At 45.4% G+C, this 18570-nt stretch overlaps 1 protein-coding gene across 1 annotated transcript; it reads right to left on the minus strand.

Annotated features, from left to right (window-relative positions):
- Window positions 1–4711: 4711 nt before the first annotated feature.
- On the minus strand, window positions 4712–5219 carry LOC136460420 (uncharacterized). Its single transcript, XM_066460122.1, has 2 exons — window positions 4952–5219; window positions 4712–4878 (listed from the first exon to the last, which is right to left on the minus strand). The coding sequence occupies exons 1-2, from the start codon at window positions 5217–5219 to the stop codon at window positions 4712–4714; spliced, it is 435 nt and encodes a 144-aa protein (XP_066316219.1).
- Window positions 5220–18570: the final 13351 nt, after the last annotated feature.

Genomic DNA, 18570 nt, shown 5'->3' on the forward strand with positions numbered 1-18570 from the left:
AGTTGGCCCAAATAGGTGATGCAGCACCTTGCCGTGGTCACACAGAATGATCCATGGACCTTCTGGAGCTGGGACCAGATCCAAAACGACGGCATCATCGTCCCCTTTCCAACGCATCCAAGAACAGCCCGTTTCGATGTCGTATGAGGAAGTTATGACCAAAATAGTAACGACGTGTCTGCTGAATCCGAGGACGACATGGCAGCTGAGTTGGAAACGAATTGCAACTTGGGGAAGACCATGGCGTCGGTGTGTCCAGCATGGCGATGTCCTCATCATCCTCCCCTTCTCGAATTGGAGTCGTCCTCGACTCCATCTTGGCGATGTCCTCATTATCCCCTCCTTGTAGAATTGGAGTCGTCCTCGACTCCATCCCATCATCAGCGAACTCCTGCAAAAGGTTAGTGACAGCAGGCAATGCACCAGACATAAAAGGTTGACAAAACATAGTATAACATGGTGCATCAGGATTATCACATAACTCAGCAGTAGCAGGAGTTGTAGCAAGAAAAGCACCTCCTTTTAACTTAATCCCATTATTTTTAGCAATGTCTGTTGGAGGTTTATTTTTGATCTCATTAGCATGTTTAATAATATCCGTAGGAGACAAAGGCAGCAATGTAATTTTCTTGTCCTTATGTATGATAGTGTATGTATTAGTTCTACCATGGTGTAAGGCATCATTATCAAATTCCCATGGGCGACCTAACAAAATGGAACAAGCTTGCATAGGGACAACATCAAAATCAGCAGTATCATGATAAGAGCCTGTGAAAAAGCTAATGCGTGCTGATTTAGTTACCTTAGTCTTACCACTATTATTGAACCATTGAAGTTTATATGGATACGAATGTTGTCGTGTGGTCAAGCCAAGCTTGTCAACCAAATCTGAACTCATCAAGTTGTTGCAACTCCCGCTATCAATGATAGTGAGAACACGACAACCCTGCACAATGAGATACATGTGGAATAAATTATGGCGTTGGATCTTCATCTCTTCTTCATGACCCACACGTGTACTCAACACACGCTGCACAAGAAGGCTAGGGTAGTCCGCGGCAGCAGCCACAGAGTCAATGGTGATGGCCTCCTTGTCATGATCGCCCTCGATGGGATCTGCATCAATGTTAGCAGCAAGGGCTAAATCATCTTCAACATCACTAGCACTTACATATCCATCCTCGGTAGCAATGAAAGCGCGACGACTGGGGCATTCCTTCATGACATGTCCCATGCCTTTGCATCGGTGGCAAATGATTTTAGAGCTGGACGAGGAGGAGCTAATAGAAGCACTCGGAGTGCCACCTTTCTTCAGCTGTGGAAACTGCACATTAGACAATTTACTTACCCCGGAAGAAAATGGAGGTGTAGATGGCTGTGGTGCAACAGGAAGCTTGGGCGTCTCCGGCTCGGAACGCTGCTGAAAATTCCTCCCATTGTTAGACCTGAGAGGCTGGTGTTGTTTGCGTCCCTGTACTTCTGGTTCGGCCTTAATAGCAAGACGATACAATTGGGAAAAATTGTGCCATTCTTTGTAATCAAGTATGTTCTGTATATCATGGTTTAAACCACCAAAAAATCTAGCACTAGCATCATCATCATCTTCATTTATACCACAACGTGCTAAACCAATAAGCAATTCTTGATAGTATGCTTCTACTCCTTTATCACCTTGTTTTAAAGTTTGTAGTTTCAAACGTAAATCACGTTGGTAATAAGGAGGAACAAAACGAGATTTCATACGTTGCTTTAAAACATTCCAAGTTTGAGGCACAGCAACAGCATTATTGGCATTGCAAAGATCACTCCACCAGAACAAAGCAAAATTAGTAAACTCACTGGTAGCAAGTCTAACTCTATGCTCAGTAGGAACATTAATGGAATCAAATTTTTGTTGAACAGCAAGCTCCCAATCTAAATATGCCTCTGGATCAACATTACCAGCAAAAGGTGGTAGACTAAATTTAATTTTAGCAAAAGGATCATTATTACCATGATTATTACCTGCCATACCGCGACGATTGAAGCTGAGGCGGCGACGGGCACCACCGTCAGCATACGCATCTTCATCACCAGCATCTTCATCATCAGCACGATAAGGTGGAGGGCGTTGCTCAAGCTGTTCAATGCGGGTGACCAGATTGTTCACGTTGCGCGTCAGCTCGGTCATAAGATTACGTTGTTCAGTCATGAACGTTGCAAGCTCGCCCTTGGACACGCACTCATTGAAGTCCGTCGGAGTTCCTGCCATGGTTAGAAGATAGAAAAAGACAACACCAAAGTATTATCCCTATCAACTAAAAGGAAACAAGTGGTGGTGGTGAAAGTGGAATGCAAAATCACAAGCGGCTTACTACCGTCTTGCCTGTATTCTTACCAACGCCAAACAGGAGCAAAACCAAAGTGGCGAAGCAATCTGTTGTTGAGCATGGGTAACAGTTGCAAGATGAACCTGTGCTGACAGAAGAATATGTGGAGCTATGGGTAGGCACACAATATGACAGCAAGGATTAGCAATTAACGAGTGTAGAGTAGCGATTGTTCAATCTGGATCCAAAGTACAAATCACAGTTGCTGGCTAAGACGTGTCGAGATGTAGCGCAACAAGGTGAAAACAAAGAACGATCGAAAGAACTCACAGAACAAGCAAATAGCCCAGATTTCTCCTTTTTCCTGAATTTTCCTGGATTTTCCCAAAAGGCACTAGTAGGAAACAAACTTTTTTTTTACTATTTTTTTTATACTTTTCTCTGAACAAGGATCACAAAAGATGCAACCACAAAAATTGGCACCTACAACTGAGGTGGGATGTGGTATACAGAAATTCAGCACGTTCTCTGAAAAGCGTGCAAAAACTTTGACAATTTTTTTTTCTATATTTTCCCGAATTTTTTTGGCAATTCTGATGAAACCAAACAAGGCGAAGCCGAGTTTGGGTCGGGTCCAAATGGTGTCAAGAAGCTGCACAAAAAATTTCAGATTTTTTTGATAAACGAGCGAAAAGTTATGCCTGTTTTACCGAAGGTATCTCAAGGTATGTTTTCCGGGAGGCACAACACGGCGGCGGCAGTTAGGGCAAAGCGTCCCTAAACTCTAACACTGATCACAGTAGTAGGTATTCGCCTGATGATGTAAGGAGGGCTGCGATGCAGGCAAAATAAGAGCGGCTGGCAACCTATCTAGGGTTTGCGCGGCGGCGAGAAGTTACACAAGGCGGCTAGCGGGGCAAGTCGAGTAATGTGGTGGCTTCGACTTGTTGTTTGGGAACGGTGGATGGGATAGCGGCGGAAAACAAAATCACAGCAACGGGCGATTGAACTACGACCACGAACACAATCCTAAACCAGCAACAAGACTCGACCACGGACACAAACTCAACAACACGAATCTGAAACGAAATTGCAAAGGCACAAAGGGCGATAGGACAGCAGAAATTGAAATATTTTTGGGCTTTTTGTGGACTCTAGGTAATGAACAAATATGAATCTAAGGCAAACGAGATTATACCTCACGGTAAACCTAAAATATCTGATACCAATTGATGAGTACAGGCCCGATCTTCCGAGAGGTAGCCGGTAAGTTCGATTTGTGGAGATCTCGACGTTGGCGATCCAGCTTCAAATCAGACACGATTCGAACCCTGCAACCGTTACACCACCGCTCCGTTGGTTATCAACCAAGCATAACTTGATTGACCTCACCAAGAAGGCTTTTCCTGTAAGCGAATCGAAGAGCACAAGCAAGAAGGTAAAACACGCAATCTGAAATTGCAAATATGAATGACGCGAATATCAATAGAGGGTTCAAGAACTCGGTTCCAAAGGACTAATCGACACAGTGGAGGAGATCAAGAACGGGGGCCCTGGATCACTGTAAAAGGATTTGTCACCACAGTTACAATGAACGATTCAGTTTCTCGAGGGAAAACTAAACTCTAAACAAAACCCAATTGTGTAGCAGCGGCGGCGGCTGTGTTTATAGTCTAAGACTTGACCTAGGGTTGGGGACGGCCAGGGGTTGGGCGCCCACAACTTGGGCTTAAGGCCCGACACGATACATGGCCAAGTTGGCCCAAATAGGTGACGCAGCACCTTGCCGTGGTCACACAGAATGATCCACGGACCTTCTGGAGCTGGGACTAGATCCAAAACGACGGCATCGTCGTCCCCTTTCCAATGCATCCAAGAACAGCCCGTTTCGATGTCGTATGAGGAAGTTATGACCGAAACAGTAACGACGTGTCTGCTGAATCCGAGGACGACGTGGCAGCTGAGTTGGAAACGAATTGCAACTTGGGGAAGACCATGGCGTCGGTGTGTCCAGCGTGGCGATGTCCTCATCATCCTCCCCTTCTCGAATTGGAGTCGTCCTTGACTCCATCTTGGTGATGTCCTCATTAACCCGCCCCCTATCGCCTGAAGGCCAGTGGCTGGATAGTGGGACTGAACCACAGCAAGGGCGTGGGTAGCGGCGGTAACAACGGCGTCACGGTTGAAGCCCTTGAAGCTCTCCCATGTCGTCTTGCATCTTTCGATGACGATGTCTGGGCGCGGTGGCCTACCATCAGGCTTAGGAGCCACTTCTGGTTCGATGTAGTCGAGCACTGGTTTGATTCTGGTAACTATGGCATCAAATTTGTCCCTTTAGGTCCGGGCGTCCTGCTCTAGCACATTGAATTGTGCCTTTACCCTCCGACGGTAGTCTGCAAGCATTACAAAGTTCCATCAAGCGAGGAAGTTACTTCAACCATAACCCCGAATAGAGAATAATCACCGTTCAGCTCCTCGGCTAGCTTGCTCGCTCGCTCTGTCTCCTTCGCCTTCTCCTCTCGGAGTTGCTCGAGGGCCTGGCGCAGCTGGCCAAGCTCTACATCTTGTTCTATAAGTACAACAGTCAGCACCACAAGTAAGTGTATCTAACTATGCAAAGCACTTTCATCGATCACACATACCTTTCTTCTGCTCAGAGACTTTCTGCAACTGTTCCAAATGCTTGGAAGCATCCTTTAGTTGTGTGGAGGCAGTGGCCAGCTGCTCAGACTTGCTCTGTAGCTGTTCTTTCACAGTCGCCAGCTGTTTAGACAGGACTCTCTTCTGGTGTTCCAGGTCCCGCGCGTTGGATTCAGCAAGGTCTCGCTCACATCGGGCCCTCTGGGTGTGTCTCTCCAAGAGGTTTATCGCCTCCTTGAGTTTTTGGTTCTCCTCGGCAAGGGGTTCCATCCTCTTTATCAATTGGTGCCGCTGCTCGGTAGTCTAATTTATTCCCTAAAATTTACAAGGACAATAATGGTATTCGATCTCCCACGTCAAAACTAAATACTCAGGATTGAGTACTAACCTTGATTTGTTTTATTACTCCGGCAAGGGCGAATTTCAGCCTCCTTACCTCCTTGGGGGTGTCCTCTTCCTCGACAACTACCACCTCGTCACCGCGCCTGCGGAGGATTCGGATGGATTGGGTTCGAGGTTTGGCATGAACGATCTCCTCCACCTCATCCTCCTCTTCCACAGCAGCGGGAGAAACCGCTAGGGGGCTCTGTGGCCAGACAGTGGGTCCAACCATGCCCTATGATGCCTCCAGGGGCGTCATTAGCTCCTTAGGCGCCATTGGTTTCGCTGACTTGGCCTCTGGTGCTTCGCTAACAACTCCAGTTTTAGCTCCCGAGGGCCCGACAGTAACTACCATTGCTTCAGGTATTGTCACCGACCTGTCCCCCACCGACGCCGACCTCTCACCGTCTCCTAGTCCACCCGTAGCGGTGGTTGACTTTTCCACCTACTGCCGAGCACTCGGGGACCTCGACATGGGAGCTAACGGTGTTACCTCCACTCTAGGATTGGCCCGAGGCTGCTCGTTAGTCTGGGCGGATGGGTCTAGACCCTCCGTATGACTTGCACTGCATCATATCATTTGGTCAATCTGCAAAAAAGCTCAGACAAGACAGCAAAGTAACTCCAATACGAGAGTACTTACTGTTTGGTCTACCGGTGCAATTTTTTAAATCGACGATGCCTGCCCGAGCCCCCAGGCTCGGCTGTTGGATCGACTCCCTTATTTTGGGGTGAAGGTCTCGCCTCCTCCACAGTCGGCCTCTGCTCCGCCTGCTACTCCGGGGTTTTCTCCGCCCGTCGCTCTGGATTTACCTTCGCCTATTGCTCAGGGACTCCCATCGCCTACCCAGTGGGAACCTCTATCGCCTGGTGCTTAGGGACTTCTTCGCTTCCCCTAGGTTGCTCCTCCATGCATGTGCTGCTTGGAGGTGCTTGGGTGCTCAGAGGAGGAGCAATTGGATCTTCATCATCATTAGACCACTCGAGCACCGCGGTCCTTTGCGGTCGAGTGGTCTGGTCGCCACCAAGCGAGATGCCGCCTCGTTTGAGAGGAGCGGCAACCACTGTTTTTCTCTTCTTTTGGGGCAGCTCATATGCCACTGCCCTCTTCCCCCAGACTTTCTCCGTCACCGGGGGCGAACTCCCCGTCCGACCAGCGTCGGTGCCTCCGAATTCTGATGGGGCGCTGGCCGCATCTTCTTCAAACCGAGCTAGTGGCCGAGCATCTACTCCCCTCGGCCAATCACCCCTCAGGATGTCAGAGAAATACACCACTCTCTCTTATGAATGGATCTTTGCATAAGAAAATCAGTTCACTGCTCGTTAATGCTTCAGGATTAAAAGTATTGGGAAAAAAATCGAGATGATTACCTCCAAGGGCGGATATGTGCAATTGAAGGCCCTCGTTTGCTTTGGCCAGGTGAACAAAATGTTGGGAGCGAACAGCTCTACGGCCCGCTCTAGGACATTCTTTCTCGTCAGTCGTTCCGTTCTCTCCCGGGTCCCATCGTCGTCACCTCTGTAGTCAAAACCTAGGTGGGCCCTCTCCTTGCAGGGCTGGACGCGGTGCACTATGAAGCTTGCTGCCACCAGTTTTCCTCTAATTTCCACGCCTCTAATCAGGTCGAGGAGCTCCATCACTTATTCCATGTCAACACTGTTTGGTTTCTCCGACCAGTTCCTTTGGTTCTTCAGGATATGGTGGACGTCGCAGTAAATTGCAGGGTTGCTCTGTTTCATGTAGAACCACTTGGAATTCCACCCATTCAGAGAAGTATTCAGCGGTACGTAAATATACTCATTGGCCATTCCATCCTGGAGCTGCAAATAGACGCCACCGACCACCCTGGAGCCACCACCGCCTTTCTTCTTCAACCAGAAGAGATGTCTGAAGAGGTTGAAGTGCGGCAAAACCCCAACCCACGCTAGAAATAATCTTCAAAGACTACAACTTCATCGGTGTTGGTGAAAGGTCCTTGTGTGGTTTTGGTAATTGAGTGACAACCTAGGTGGAATAATTGTGTTTATGTGAGATACACAGGTGATTAGTCCATAGGTACATATGTGTGATCAACATATGCCATGAAGATGAAAATGGCTTGGAGATGTTGCAAAGCTCACATATGTGATGATGAAGGAGCTCATTGCACATGAGACATGACATTGAGTCATGTGATCAAGGTGGAGAAGATCAAGACATGACTTGGCTTGATGGACCGGTTGCAAGCATGAAGGGCAAGTCGGAGGCTTTGGAGCGATGGACCGCATGGCGGTAAAGCTTGAGCAAGACTTGGCGCCGATGGACAAAGGCAATGGTGAAAAGCAAGTGAAGTCAAGATCGATGAATCAATATGATCACATGATGATATGAAGTGGATCATATCATTGTTGATCATGTTGGTGCATGTGTTGCATCGACATTGGATAAATTCAAAATATTTAAAGCTAAAGTTGAAAATCAGCACAATAAGAAAATCAAGATAGTACGATCAGACCGAGGTGGAGAGTACTATGGGCGACATACCCCATATGGCCAAATTCCTAGACCATTTGCAAGGTTCCTACAGGAAAATGGCATAGTTGCTCAGTACTCCACACCGGGGGAGCCTCAGTAGAATGGAGTGGCTGAAAGACGTAACCGTACCTTAATAGATATGGTAAGAAGCATGATGAGTTACTCCACATTACCGATTAGTTTATGGATGGAGGCACTGAAAACCGCCATTCACATACTTAATCGAGTACCAAGTAAATCGGTGCCTAAAACACCGTATGAATTATGGACAAGAAGGGAACCCTCACTTAACCATTTGCGTGTGTGGGGCTGTCTAGCTAAGGCAAAAGTGTTTAACCCAAACATAGGAAAGTTAGACACCAAGATAGTCAGCTGCCATTTTATTGGCTATCCAGAAAGATCGAAAGGATATCGCTTCTATTGTCCTGACAGACATACAAAGATTGTAGAAACAAGACACGTTGTGTTCTTGGAGGATAACATGATTAGGGGGAGCATGGTAGCACGAGAAATTAGCCTACAGGAGAAGCGGGTACATGTACCCACTCCGATGGTTGAAGAACCATTTTTCACGCTACCTGCTGCTGTTGCACTGACAGTGCAGGACACTGTAGTGCCAACACCTATTGCAAGTTCTCCCGTGGTGACAATGAATGAACATGAGGAACCTGTCCTTGAGGAACCTATCCTTGAGGAACCTATAGAACCAAATGCTACACATAAGGAAGAACAACAATAGCCAAATGTGGAACAAGTGCCGGAGGCACCTAGAAGGTCTCAAAGAATAAGAAGATCAGCTATTACTAATGACTATAAAGTTTATGAAATAGAAGAATGTCAGATGGGGGATGATCCCACCTCATTTGAAGAAGCCATGAGAAGCGACCACTCATCAAAGTGGCTTAAGGCCATGGAAGATGAATTGAAATCAATGAGTACCAATAAAGTTTGGGACTTAGAAAATATTCCTAAAGGAGCCAAAACAGTAGGCTGTAAATGGGTCTACAAAACAAAATATGACTCCCAAGGGAATATAGAAAGATTTAAAGCGCGACTTATGGCGAAAGACTTCACGCAAAGAGAAGGGATTGATTACAATGAGACGTTTTCTCCAGTCTCATGTAAAGATTCCTTTAGAATTATAATGGCACTTGTAGGCCACTATGATTTGTTGTTACATCAAATGGATGTAAAGATGGCTTTCCTAAACGGGGATTTGGAAGAAAATGTTTATATGGCACAACTGAAAGGTTTTGTCGTAAAAGGAAAGGAAAATATGGGATGTCGCCTGAAGAAATCAATCTATGGATTGAAGCAAGCTTCAAGACAGTGGTATTTGAAGTTTGATAGAACGATAAAAGGTTTTGGGTTTGAAGAAAATGTTGAGGACAATTGCGTTTATGCAAAGTTTAGGAATGGAAAGTACATATTCCTAATTTTGTATGTGGATGATATCTTGCTTGCTAGTAGTGATATCAATCTACTAATGGAAACAAAGAAATTCTTGTCCTCAAACTTTGATATGAAAAATCTCGGTGAGGCCTCATTCGTTTTGGGAATAGAGATTCACCGAGATAGAAGAAAAGGGGTTCTAGGATTATCACAAAAGGCATACATAGAAAAGGTCCTAAAGAAATTTAGTATGCATGCGTGCAGTCCTTCACCTGCTCCTATAGTCAAGGGCGATAGATTTGGGGAACATCAGTGTCCCAAGAACCAATATGAAATTGATCGAATGAAAGCGGTACCGTATGCTTCAGCTGTTGGAAGTTTACAATATGCTCAAGTGTGTACACGCCCTGACTTAGCTTTTGTTACCAGGTTACTTGGCAGATATCAAAAGAATCCAGGAATTGAACATTGGAAATTAGTGAAGAAAGTCCTGCGTTATTTGCAGGGTACGAAAGGCCTCATGCTTACGTATAGAAGATCTGATTCCCTGCAGATAGAGGGGTATTCAGATTCTGATTATGCGGGAGATGAAAGAAAATCCACGTCAGGATATGTATTTACTCTCACAGGAGGGGCTATATCGTGGAAAAGCTCCAAACAAACCGTAACTACATCCTCGACAATGTATGCTGAGTTTGTAGCATGCTATGAGGCAACGGGGCAGGTGAATTGGCTGAAGAAATTCATACTCGGATTGAAAGTGATTGATGATATAAATGAACCACTGAGATTGTATTGTGATAACAATCCAGCGGTACAGTACGCTCACAACAATAGATCAAGTGGTGCTGCCAAACACATTGACATAAAGTACTATATTGTGAAAGATAAAGTTCGGGATCATATAATAAATCCTAACAATCTCCACCCGCGGATCAGACCGGGATACCCTCGGATGCTCCTATCCAAACGAGCCCTCATACGCGCGGCACACCCCTCCTTTCCCTCTTCTATAATTTTAATTGATTGATGAGCCCAAGTTTGGTCTGGCCCAGTCCCAGCGTAGGCGTTGCGCCTAGGAGCTGTCGCCCACCCTCGGAGGCGCGCTTCTCTACGCGCCACGCCATGACCTCGGCGCCTGCTCCTTATGCCCCTGCCACGCTGCATCCGTCACCTGCGCCTTATGCCTCTATCTCGCTTGCTCACTGCCCTTTCTTCTCCGCGCGGCTGCTTCGACAGGCCCGACTGCTCCTGCCGCGGCCGCACCATTGTCGTCGAGGTTGCTGCACCTGCATAGGTCTATGCCTCCCTCGCGTCCATCGATTGGTCCCCGTCTTGCTTCCTTTTCTCCATTCATCTATGCTTGCTGTCTTTTCGATCTCATGTGTTGTGCACGGCTTCCGTCGTTTTCCACTCCCAGTCCTCGCTGTCGCACGGCACGTGCTGGCTGCATGCACCAAGGATGAGGCAGGGGCAAAGCTCTGCTGATGGGGCGCCAGCAGAGGTGCCGAACGCACTGCCGAAAATGCAAGCCGTCCGGGAGTCAAAGTCCGGTGATGGGTGGCCGGCTTGCAGTCGTTGAGGATCTGGGCAACGATTCAGGTATGACCATTCTTTGCTTTTTTTTTTAAATTTTTTTGATTTAGCCTGTGCAATAGAACACCTTGCATTTGCTACAGAATGCCTGCTAATGGATTTGAGGCTGCGAATCTTTCTGCTCTCTTCTCTCTGAAAATTTTGCTTATTCTAACTTCAGTGGTATCATTATCAAAAAAAAAAAAACTTCAGTGACATTGCAAACAGTGATATAAAACCAGTTCTGTCGAATTTATTTATTATGTTTCCAGGTCTGTTCTTATTGTACATCCGAGGAACTTTCTTCATGGTGTTTTTACTAAATCCATGCTCTGTTTCTAGGTGTAATACTAATATACTCTGTATATGTCTTTGCTGATGTCAGACTACCTATTCATATTCTTAGCTGGCTAACAATTATGTCATACCTGTGTCCCGAAGGACCACAAATATTCATATTCTGTTTCATGTATGCAATTACTGTTTGTTTTGATTCCTCTATTTTGCAGGTTATGGATTTAATTTTCAGTGCAAAAGAGCTATTCCCTGTGCCTTCTATTGCTAAAAAGGTGAATGCTTAGCTAAAGAAATTTGTTGTCGTCGTATTCTTCATTAGCCAATTTACTCCTACTTGCCATTTATTTGTTCATCACTATCCATATTAGCTGTATAGGTGCTACATTTTTTTTTATAAAATCTATGTTGCACCAATCCATGTTGGCAGCATTGTGCCATCCTGCAGATCGATCGACCATCAATGGAAAGAACAAAACAATGGTGACAAATATTCCTGCTCCCATGTCACTTGCTGGGCATGGAACTTTGCAAGGAGCAGGCTATATAGAGATGACAAGCATTCCAACATTTTTTTAATCTTCCTGCTCCTAGATCTTGAGATGAGCAGGCCATTTATTGGGCATTCAATGGTTAGTCTCCTTATGTTTTTAAGTTTGGAGCTTTTTTGTTATATTACTCTCATGCTTTGTTATCCTTAATCAGTTCAGTTGGTGATTGGTTAAATGGTGACTGTCGTTGCCAATTCTTCCTGTTGCACATGTGCATGATTTTGGAACAAGTTGCCTGAGAGAGACCTTGCCAAGGAGGTGTCAGGATTACTGGACCTCAAAACAAGACTCTCGGCCTAGGTTTCACATCCAATGCTGTTCTGTTATTGCTATATAGTGTCTATAAGGAAAGGCTAATTGGTTATGTTAAAATAGAGGTTACTAACTCACATTTCTGGTTCCTGCCATAATGTAAAAATCTCATTACAAGTTGTCAACGTGTACTTATATTCTTTTGCAAAACTAATTTATTTTTCATCTTCCCTATGGGCTATGGCTTTGTTTCTACATGATCTATTTCAAACTCTGCTATGCCAACATACCTCATATTTTTTGTCAGACATGTGCTGTTCAAATTAGAAATAACAAAATAGAAATGCCCTCCTTTCTTTGCATGTGATTTGCCTTATCTGAGTTGTGTGCAGAATTAATTCCGTCTTTATTAATTGGTATTCCTTTATTATATTGACATTAACCTCACAATCTTTTTTTTTGCTTCCAGACATAATCAGGGACGACCAAAACATTCAAAGGGTGTCCCACGTATTTTGTTTCCCCCTTTTTATTCAGGCACTGTCCCTTGACTAATCTTCGTCTATGGTTTGCTGTAGCAATTGACATCAAATCGTGTATGCATTGCTGTAGTTTGACCCCGAAGGGAGCAATGGCATGTTCCTAATGAATAATCCAATTCAAAGTTCATCCGTGATCAATCCAAACCATCATTCGAATTTACTTCAGCAAAGGAGTCTTTAGGTTTTCTACAGTACATATGGTTAGGATATCACCAGTTGATCTAACATCTTAGTTTCTCTTTATTCAGTGTTGAATATATGGGCACAACAAAGTGTGTCATCTAGGTCTGTGCTGGAGTGAAAATGTGAACAACTATTTCAGCTTGCAGCTATGGAAGTATTTTCGCTTCGTGTAAATATTTTATTTTGAACTTCGTAAGAGAGCTGCCTGTCTTTTCTTCATGCAAATATGCTTAATCCCTTACTCTGCTGAAGTGCTAAGGGTGTCTGAATTATTTTGCTGTTTGCATCACCTAGTAAGAGGCATCTATTTCCAATCTTAAGGCTTGTGTGTGGTTCAGTTGTTTGATAAATCATTGCCAACTATGTTTTCAGGAGTACTGAGATTCAGAATATTGTTGGGTCCAATGATGTCAATTTCCCGACTAGGCTTAAGGGTCTTGCATACTCACATGGTGCTTCTCAGGTCTAAATTGCAATTTGTAGCTGCTTAGCTACAGCTTTATCACCTTCCATATCTTATTTCTTGATTTTTCATGTGTGTGTTATGAAACTAATGTTTTGCTTCAATCTCTCGCAGTCTAAACCTCTCTTCGCTGCCTTGATCTATTGAATGAAGCAACCAAAGATTGCCCTGGTGAATTTGCTTTAGGCAAGATCGTTCTGACTGCACTAAAGGTTAGCTGCAGTTTCCCATGCATTTGTCTGTCCTGATTTTGTAGTATATCCAAGCAAAACTCTCTCTAGGTGAGAGAATAGACATACACCGCCTTTTGTTATATTTACCCTGTCCTCACAAAGTTCGAACAAGTCCAACAATGGTATCCAGTATCTAGGTACAAGTTTAATGAGCATGCATACAGTTGTATTTTTCTGCCTATTGGTTGTGGTTCCTTTTTTTTATTTTATTTATGGCCATTTCTAAATGGGACGTGTGATCACGTTTTTAGAAAATCAATGTTTGTGATCTCTTGGTGTTGGCTGATAGCTCATTGTGGTGGTGAGCAGAAATGCAGAACGGGACATGTTATAGCTGCCTGCCACTTTCAACTTTCAAAGTTAAATATATTATGGACCCTCCTTTCAAAAAAAAAAATATATATTATAGACCCAGGAGGAGCTTATGCTGTCCATCAATCTCATGAGGTTCGATGTGATGGTATACATGTTCCCGTCTTCAACGGCTCAAGTATTTGTCATACACGTTGTACCTGCAATGCTCTATAGAATTGGAATGCCAATGAGACTCATAAGCATGTTTTGGTTGCCGATTTTCAATAGTCTTTCCTGAATGTTTTGTACAAGGAAAAGGCAAAGTAATGTATTTATACTCTTGATTCACCTATTGGTATATTATTTTTTATCAAACATTATGTAAATGGCTGGAACCCAACCTGCGCGCGCAGCGAAGCGCGCAGACCATCCTAGTAATACTATACCGAAAGCAAACCTTGCTACAGCAGTTCTTATATATCTAATGCAAATTCTGGACAGTTGAACAATAAATCTGTAGAAATAGTGACCATTAACCATTATAGCCATACAAGTAATACTTCCAAGAAGTGTGAAATCTTGATTTTCTATCTAGAGTCGTATTAATGTGAAAAGTATCAAGGCACACATTAGTTGATACAAAAGATCTAGTGGGGCATTTCAAACAAAAATAAGGTAATGTAGCCACGAGACCTTTCATTTGAGTACACATGCGCCTGTGGTTCTGCATCAAGGCCTCTATAAGTTCTTGTTGATCTCCGTGTCAGACAGAGATTTATATTTACTAGAAAGTTTTGCGCGCTTCGCGGCGCCCTACCACCCAAATTGTGAAGCACTGGTTTAACAAAGGAACCGTAGAGTCAATGGCAGCTGCAGAAAACTTTGCGTCTAAGGCAAAAGACAAAAGGAGACAAAGCGAAGATCCAATCAAACATTGTAGAGTATTATCCTCATCAACACATCGTAACCGCAGGAAATATTTCTGTTGTTATGTGGCATAGACATCATTGTTGAGGACTGCAGAATTTCATAGATTGCTATGGGAGACATTATTAGAAAATTATATCAGCACTCAGCATTGTGGCTTTCGATCTGAGAAAAAAAATACATCGTGACCCACATCTTCCCAGTAAAGCTTCCAAGCAGGATCAACGCCTCTCTTATTGATCACCATTACATCATTCAAATGTAGGGCTCGTCTGCCTGTTCAAATCGCTCGGCTAGAACAGCGGTAGCTTCCAATAGCAACACCACCTTCACTCCCTTGTAGTCGAAAGGTACACTCTCTTGCTTCACGAGGTTGACAAAGGCATTGCCGTCAACATTGTTTTTGGGAAAAATGCATGTGCAAATATAAATTTGAGTAGACAAGGCTGATAGTTTGTAGTCTTTAGGATAATTATGACTTAGGGCACAAGGCTTATGAATCATAAAATTAGATTACCAATGCTCAAAACTTCACTGATCAAGGTGAAGTTACAAATTTATGTAAACACATGTCTCCTGTTCAATGTTACATAGAAGCGCATGAATTATGATGGGTCTCTTCCAAAAAAGGGAATGAAGTACTGGACTGAGGAGCAAAAATCTATACAGGAAATGTTTAGACTGGTTCTTATATCTGATATGTGCATTTGTCAGAGTTGAAAATAAGGAACCAGCTACTGGTCTAAACATTTCCTGAATCAAAAACACTTATAAATAGTGCAGAATTGTGAAGACTCGTCTGAAATTTTGAATAAACAAATCTCACAGAGACCATGTACCTTTGAATTTGACTCATACTTCTATTTTTTTGGTTTGATAGCAAACCGATTTTACATAATGGCTTCCAGCATGAGTACTTATGTCATTCCAGCATGAGTACTCGTGTGACAATATGGACAAACTATTTCTGTCATCAACCTATCCATTGGAAATTACCTCCCTTGAAAGAATGGTAGGGAGAAAGAGTGAAGCCGAGCTTAGGTCGAAGGAACGACTAGGGCTCGAAGCAGACAACGACCATACCCTGCAGGATGCAGCTCTGGCGTGAGGACGATCTAGCAACCCAGGCGCCCAGGAGGGCCCCACATTGCCGCGGTCCCGTCATCGAACTTCTGCAAAGCATACACGAATTAGCATGTAAAGCCAGAAACTGGTCCGTCATCTAACTTCCGTAAAGCATAAACGAAAAAAATTAGCACACAAAGCCAGAAGTGTTTTGCTGCAGTACGATGCCACATACCTTGGTGAAAGTGTCGCCTTGCCAATGACGATCAATGAGGGAAAGGAGGACTGGCAGTAGATCGATGTAGGGTGCGCGTGGGGTATAGGTGTCAGATGGAAACCGCAAGCGTTGGAGCCAGATGCTGAGATGCCAGCTCCATCACGTCGGCAGCCGAGATCCGCTGCGTGCCTGCGTGAAACATCTGGATCCACCTTGAGGCTGCCTTTGCCCTCTGCTACACGCGTATGGCGAGTGCATCTTCGGGGCGCCCGGTTGTGAGTGGATAGCCGAGGAGCACGAGCGTCACCACCTGGAAAAACATTAGGAGGGGCTAAACAACAGTAATTAGCAAGAAAAGAGGTTCAGCAAATCTCAGCCCCTCCTAGCTGTACATCTACAGCTGAAATTTCAGACGGTGGCTCTACGGGGCTTCGCTTGCTCACGAGCGGTAGGGGGGCTGGAGCCCCCTAGCCCCACCGCTGGCTCCGTGCCTGGTCACCACCATCCCGCGAACTCCTCCTCCATGCCGCCGGCATTGAGGGGGACGCCAGATCTCGCATCACCGGATCTGGGAGAGAGGACCGACGTCTTTGAGACAGCTGCCGGATCCCACCTCCTATCCGACATGTCACAGCTGTGTGCCGTCGGGCCACAAGCTGTAGACGTGAGGGGCAGGTGAGCGGCGGCAGCGGCGACGGTGGGGGGAAGAGGAAAGAAAAGGAGAGGAAGGAACAAGGCGATCTAGGTCTGGTGCTGGGGAGGAGGCGGTGGCGCCGTCCGCGAAACGAGATAATTGCAATTTTGCCATTACGAAATGTGGGGTTCGCTCGTCTGTCATCTACCCTACCCTATAATACACTAGTTAGAATAAATCTATAGTCACACAACAAATGTCTGCTCCACAGTCATGACCTATGCTACATCCACACCCAGGAATGCACCCAAAAAATATAACACCATCAAAACGGATGCACTAGATTATCTCTTAGTCATTCTCTCTCGTTACTCATCCAAATCTGACGGCTCATGTTTAATGTGTTTGCCCCCTTCTTCCTTCATCTGCAGTGCCACATCTCCCACACCCGCGCCCGGAGGCCGGCTCACCGAAGCCAGAGTTCAATTCCTCAGAACTTGACCTGTCTTTTTTCCATGGAAATAAAAAAAATACCGCCCCTCCCTCTCTATCCCGAGGCGGCGGCGGGGGCAGGGCGACGGCGCCCCAGCGAGAGCAAGCCCCGGCGGCCCTTCCTTCCTCACCCCCACGCGAGCGCCTCCCCCTCTCCCTCCGGCGCTTGCACGGCCAGTCGGCCCCTCGTGCGCGGGGAACGGTGTCGGGGAAGGCGAAGGAGGCGGCGGCTCCGATGACCTCGACCTTGATCCACTCGAGGAAGGCCCAGATGCGCCGAGGAGGCTGTGGATCGGGCCTTCGTGGCGACTACCTCCACTCATCCATCCTCGTTCCGGAGGTAGCCGGCCCAAAGGCGTGGCGGGCCTGGAGGGGCGCCCCAGCGATTGCCGTCGCCACCCCATCCCTACCCCACCGAGGCAGCGAGGCCGACGCCTGATCCGGAGTCCGGTCCTGTCACGACGCCGCTGGTGGCGAGATGATGGACACTGCACGGAGAGCCACCAGAAAATATGCCGTGATGGGTTCCTTGCCTCCATAACCGACGCTGTGTCGCCATTCGCCAATGGGCCACTCTCCTCGATTCTCCACCAGAAGGTGCGGCGGCCCTCCCTTGCTCTTTTCCTCACGATATGATCTGCCGGTTCGTTAGGGCCTGGGTGTCCAAGTGGTCTCGATCTAACAAGTTAAGATCTGATTTTCTCCTTGTCTGTGTGTGCGGTTTGAAGGTTTCTAGCGATGGAGTTGGTGCCTTCTCCACAAAACTATTGAATAATCCTTTCATCAATATTCCAGTGCAAATGCATGAGCGAGGTAGCCATACATATACTAACATCTTTTCTTTTCCTCCTGTTTTTGTTTTTAGATTTTGTCACCGACACCTCAGGATAAGCATTGCAGTGCTCTAACTGGTATTGATTTGCAGTTGCAACGCTCCTATTTTTGATAGATCTCTGATTGATTGATGCTCATTTTAGATTTTGAGTCGAGTTTAGGTTCATACGAGCATCTCCAAGAGACTCTTTATATCTTTCCTAATTTACAGGAATAGAGATTTTGGTCATCCAGCATACGCTATATGATTATATATATGTCTGTTCAGATGTTATTTAGCTTTTTAATTTCTTTGGAAACACTGAAATAACATCTTGCCGGCAATGAATACGAAGATAACTCTCCCCTGCAACTTATATTTACTGAAGATTTACTAATTACGTGATGGCTTGGAAATTCTTGCCAAATAACTGATCCAGCTTTGGCATTTTTTGCTACCCTGAGAGAAGACCAAGATTTTTTTATTTAAATTATGCTGCCCTGAAAGTTGTAGGTTGTTTTTGTGCTTTCTGGAGGAGAAAAGATAGCTACAATGCAAGTTCTTGGCATTTTCCATATAGGGAAATAAGCGAGCAGTCAAAACCATATGTCATTTCTTAAATTAGATGTCTGCAGCAGGCTATGGTGGCGGCAGTATTAGCTCTACAGAGTTGAGTAAGTCTTAGCTTCACATTGATGCAACCTACATGTTACTGGATGGAATTATGATATATTGGATCACAGCCAGTTTAGGGGCATTGGAGAAGGCATGAAGTTTTTCTCTGTACAAGCCATTAA

The sequence above is a fragment of the Miscanthus floridulus genome, chromosome 6, assembly GCF_019320115.1.
Source record: "Miscanthus floridulus cultivar M001 chromosome 6, ASM1932011v1, whole genome shotgun sequence".
In the NCBI taxonomy this organism is placed as follows: domain Eukaryota; kingdom Viridiplantae; phylum Streptophyta; class Magnoliopsida; order Poales; family Poaceae; genus Miscanthus; species Miscanthus floridulus.

Coding starts and splice junctions, on each gene's coding strand:
- LOC136460420 (XM_066460122.1), bottom strand. CDS start 5,219: ATGGAACCCCTTGCCGAGGAGAACCAAAAACTCAAGGAGGCGATAAAC. Junction 4,879..4,951: donor AGTCTCTGAGCAGAAGAAAG/GTATGTGTGATC, acceptor TTGTACTTATAG/AACAAGATGTAGAGCTTGGC.